The sequence below is a fragment of the Amblyraja radiata genome, chromosome 17 (assembly GCF_010909765.2).
Source record: "Amblyraja radiata isolate CabotCenter1 chromosome 17, sAmbRad1.1.pri, whole genome shotgun sequence".
NCBI classification, from domain to species: Eukaryota; Metazoa; Chordata; class Chondrichthyes; order Rajiformes; family Rajidae; genus Amblyraja; species Amblyraja radiata.
Genome location: NC_045972.1, coordinates 40558139 through 40562371, shown reverse-complemented (window position 1 = coordinate 40562371; position 4233 = coordinate 40558139). Strand labels below are relative to the sequence as shown.

General features: G+C 47.9%; 1 protein-coding gene across 1 annotated transcript; it reads right to left on the bottom strand.

Annotated features, from left to right (window-relative positions):
- Window positions 1–2746: 2746 nt before the first annotated feature.
- LOC116982958 (formyl peptide receptor-related sequence 4-like) lies at window positions 2747–3915 on the bottom strand. Its single transcript, XM_033036495.1, has one exon. It carries the CDS (start codon window positions 3900–3902, stop codon window positions 2877–2879), a length of 1026 nt encoding a protein of 341 aa, XP_032892386.1. The 5' UTR covers window positions 3903–3915; the 3' UTR covers window positions 2747–2876.
- Window positions 3916–4233: the final 318 nt, after the last annotated feature.

The window sequence follows — 4233 nt, the reverse complement described above, 5'->3', positions numbered from 1 at the left end:
TGCTTCCTCTCCACCTCCCCTCCCTCTCTCCATCATCTCCATCACTCCTGAGATGTCACCTGTACGGAGTCCCCTCTTTCCACCTCCCACTCCACCGGCAGCCCCACCTATGACTCTTCATACTGCTCAGGTCAAGGTGATGCTGGACAGACTGAAGCCAGGGAAAGCAGTGGGGCCTGATGACACCAGCCCAAGGCTACTGAAGACTTGCTCTTCAGAGCTGTGTGGTATTCTAACACACCTGTTCAACCTGAGCTTGCGTCTACAGAAGGTTCCAAGGCTGTGGAAAACATCTTGCCTGGTACCTGTCCCAAAGAAGACCCATCCCACTCTCCACAATGACTACAGACCAGTAGCGCTCACTTCACATATAATGAAGACATTTGAGAGACTTGTCCTTTCCTACATCAGGACTAGTGTGTCAAATCAAATGGATCCTTTACAGTTTGCATATCAGCCTAACATCAGTGTCGATGATGCCCTCATTTACATGCTGCAGAGGGTGTACACACATTTGGACACTACTGATGCATCTGTAAGGATTACATTTTTTGACTTCTCAAGCGCCTTCAACACAATTCAGCCCCGACTGCTAGGGGAGAAGATGGAGAAGATGAAAGTGGATCCATCACTGGTACTGTGGTGTTTGGATTACCTTTCCCTCAGACCACAGTACGTGCGCCTACAGAACAGTGTCTCGGGCACCATCTTGAGCAGCACAGGGGCTCCACAAGGAACTGTGCTGGCTCCGTTCCTGTTTACCATCTACACAGCGGATCTCCAATATAACACCAACAGCTGCTTTTTGCAGAAGTTTTCGGATGACACAGCTGTTGTCGGCCTCATTAAAGGGGGAATGAGGAGGAGTATAGAGACATAATAAGTAACTTTGTGGAGTGGAGTGCACACAATAACCTCCATCTTAACACCAAAAAAACCAAGGAGATAGTTGTGGACTTCAGGAGGGGGAGGAGGAGGACTCAAGCAACACCAATCACCATTAAGGGCACTGAGGTGGAGGTGGTCGCTAACCACAGGTACCTTGGGGTGCAGCTTGACAGTGAGCTGAACTGGAAGTGTCATATGGAGGCGGTGTACAGGAAGGGACAAAGCCGACTGTATTTTTTAAGGAGGCTGAGGTCATTTAACATCTGCCAACCCCTACTGTGCAGTGTCTACCATTCAGTGGTGGCCAATGCTCTGTTTTTTGCTGTGGCCTGTTGGGGAGATGGCGCCCGCATAGCGGACAAAAACAGACTGGACAAGCTAATCAGGAAGGCCGGCTCAGTGGTCGGGGCTGAGCAACGAACGGTCCAGCAGGTGGCAGAGGCCAGAACTCTAAATAAACTAGGTTCTATAATGACCAACCCCACTCACCCACTCCATGCCCTGAAGGTGATCAAGAGCAGCATCTTTAGTCAGAGACTGATTGCACCAATGTGCAAAACTGAGAGACATAGGAAGTCCTGTTTACCAGCTGCTATAAGGTTATATAATGCGCATAAATAACTGCACTTTTTTAAATTAATTGTATTTTAACTTGTATTTTAACTTGTATTTTAACTTGTTAAGTATGGAAGCCATTTGAGGAAATGTGTGGTGTTATGTCTGTCTTGAAGCTGTCGTGGCACTGTAATTTCCTGTAAAGGATTATTAAAGGTATAATCAATCAATCAATCAATCCAAAATCAGTACCATGTTTCTGCTTTTCCCCCATATCCCTTGATTTCATTCTTGAGGGCACACAAGATAAAAGTCTGTGGAATGAAGGTGAGCAGAACAAAACATCACCAGTGAAGCAAAGGGTCGCTCCCCGCACTTACTCCATGCAGTCTTACCGTCATGCACCAGTGCATATTATGTTTAGTTTAGAAACACAACGCAGAAACAGGCCCTTCAGCCCAACGTCAGTGCTAGCCAGCGATCCCCGCACACTAACATTGTCCTACACACACAGGGGGCAATTTACAATTATACCAAGCCAAATAACCTACAAACCTGTATATCTTTGGAGTGTGGGAGGAAACCAGAGCACCCGCAGTAGGCCCATGCAGGTCACGTTGAGAACGTACAAACTCCGTACAGATAGCACCCGTAGTCAGCATCGAACCCGGGTCTCAACAGTGGCAGCAACTATACCACCGTGCCACCCGTATCTCCTCAGAAGTCCAGGTTCAGGAGCAGTTTCCTCCCTTCAATTTAAACACTACAACCTCCAAATAGGCTCTGAACTCAGTAGGCTTAGGGACATTATTTTTGACTTTTGCTCTATTAGTCTATATGTCTGTCTGTTTTTTTAAATATATGCTGATTTAAAAAAAATTATTATTGGTTTTAAAGAGCACTAGGTTTACGTAGCTCTGCGACTTAAAACTTTAAGGATTCAACATGGAAAAAGGCCCTTCAGCCCACCTAGTCCATGCCGACCAGTGATTACCCCATACACTAGCACCCGTACACTAGCAGGATCCTACACATTCGGGACAATTTACAGAAGCCAATTAACCTACAACCCCGTACGTCTTTGGAGTGTGGGAGGAGACCAGAGCACCCGGAGAAAACCCACGCGGTCACAGTGAGAACGTACAAACTCTGCACAGACAGCACCCATAGTCAGGATCGAACCTGGGTCTCTGGTGCTATGAGGCAGCAACCACCGTTGCGCCACCGTGCAGCTGTTGTGCTGCTGCAAGTAAGAATTTCCTTTATTCCGTTTCACTGCATATGACAATAAAACACTCTTGACTTTTGATTCTTGAAGTCCACTGCTTTTATTACATGGCGGGTAGTCACAAAGTAAAACCAGGGAAGGGAAAAGCGCGAGGATACTTTGAATAAAATGTTTTACCGCTTTGTGGGTTTGGATGAAAACCAGCTCAGTTATTCTGACTGGAATGCAACTCTTGCAAAGTGACGTTCTCGTAGGCTTTTGAAGTGTCCTTGCTTGTTTTCCTCGATTCTTCTTTGACGGAATTGGTCATCTGGTCAAAAAACGTGCCAAAGGCCGACACGTGAAAGCCATCTCGGATACTCCGGGCGGCAAAGGCATAAATGATCGGGTTGGCGCAGCTGTTGAAGAACACCAACGCCCCAGCGAACAGGACGCCATAGTCATAGATGTCCGTTAACGTGTCGGAAACCGCCTCGTTTGTCTTGGTCATCATTGCTGCGAGCGAGATCAGGTTTACCACATGGTAAGGCATCCAGCAAACGAAGAACACAATCACCACCGTGCCAATCACCATCCCTGTCCTGGACTGCCGTTTAAAAGTCATGCCTCTCAGTTTCCGCCCGATACAAAAGTAGAAAACGGACATCATGGAAAAGGGGATGGCAAAAGCCACGAGGAATTGTATCATTGTGCACAGAATCTCCTGCTCGTCCGAGCTGAAGTTGCCGTACATGCATTGATCCTGCCCGTGGTCATCATCGCCCAGTACCTGGTACACCAGCGCTGGGATGGCAAAGAGTGAAGCCAGCAGCCAGGCGAGCAGCACCATCGCACGCACCACGGCCACAGTGCGCCATCGCTGCGAGCTGAACGGGTAGAGGACGGCCATGAAGCGCTCGGCGCTCATCACCGTGATGAGGAAGATGCTGACGTACATGTTGCAGTGGACCACGAAGGTGAGGAGCTTGCAGAAGGTCTGCCCGAAGGGCCAGCCGTGCACAAAGCTGTAGATCCACAGAGGCAAGGTGACCAGCACCAGCACGTCAGCGATGGCCAGGTTCAGTAGCAGCACCACCGTCGGCGATCTCTGCCTCCGCATGTGGAAAAGGATAATCCAGATGACCATTCCGTTCCCCGGGATGCCCAGAAGGGAAGCCAAGCCCAGGACAGTGCAGACCAGAGCATTTTTCACGACCAGAGTTTGGTTCGTCTCAGAGTCACCCACGTCCATTCTGACTGACCGGAGCGCCTCACCAGCCTCAATGAGCACTTCCTCAGCAGAAGCAATTTCCTCATTTCAACAAATTTTTAAAAGCCTGAAGTGGAGAGTAATAATGAATCATGCAAACTAAGCAGGAACACTTTTTAAATGATGTGGAGATTCCTCTTCACATATTTGCTGGAGCTATTTTTGAGAAGTTACAATGGGACGTCTGAAACTGACCAATTGTGCAATTGTATAGGAATGAACAGCAGATAATAATAATAATGGATGGGATTTATATAGCGCCTTTCTAATACTCAAAGCGCTTTACATCGCATTATTCATTCACACCTCAGTC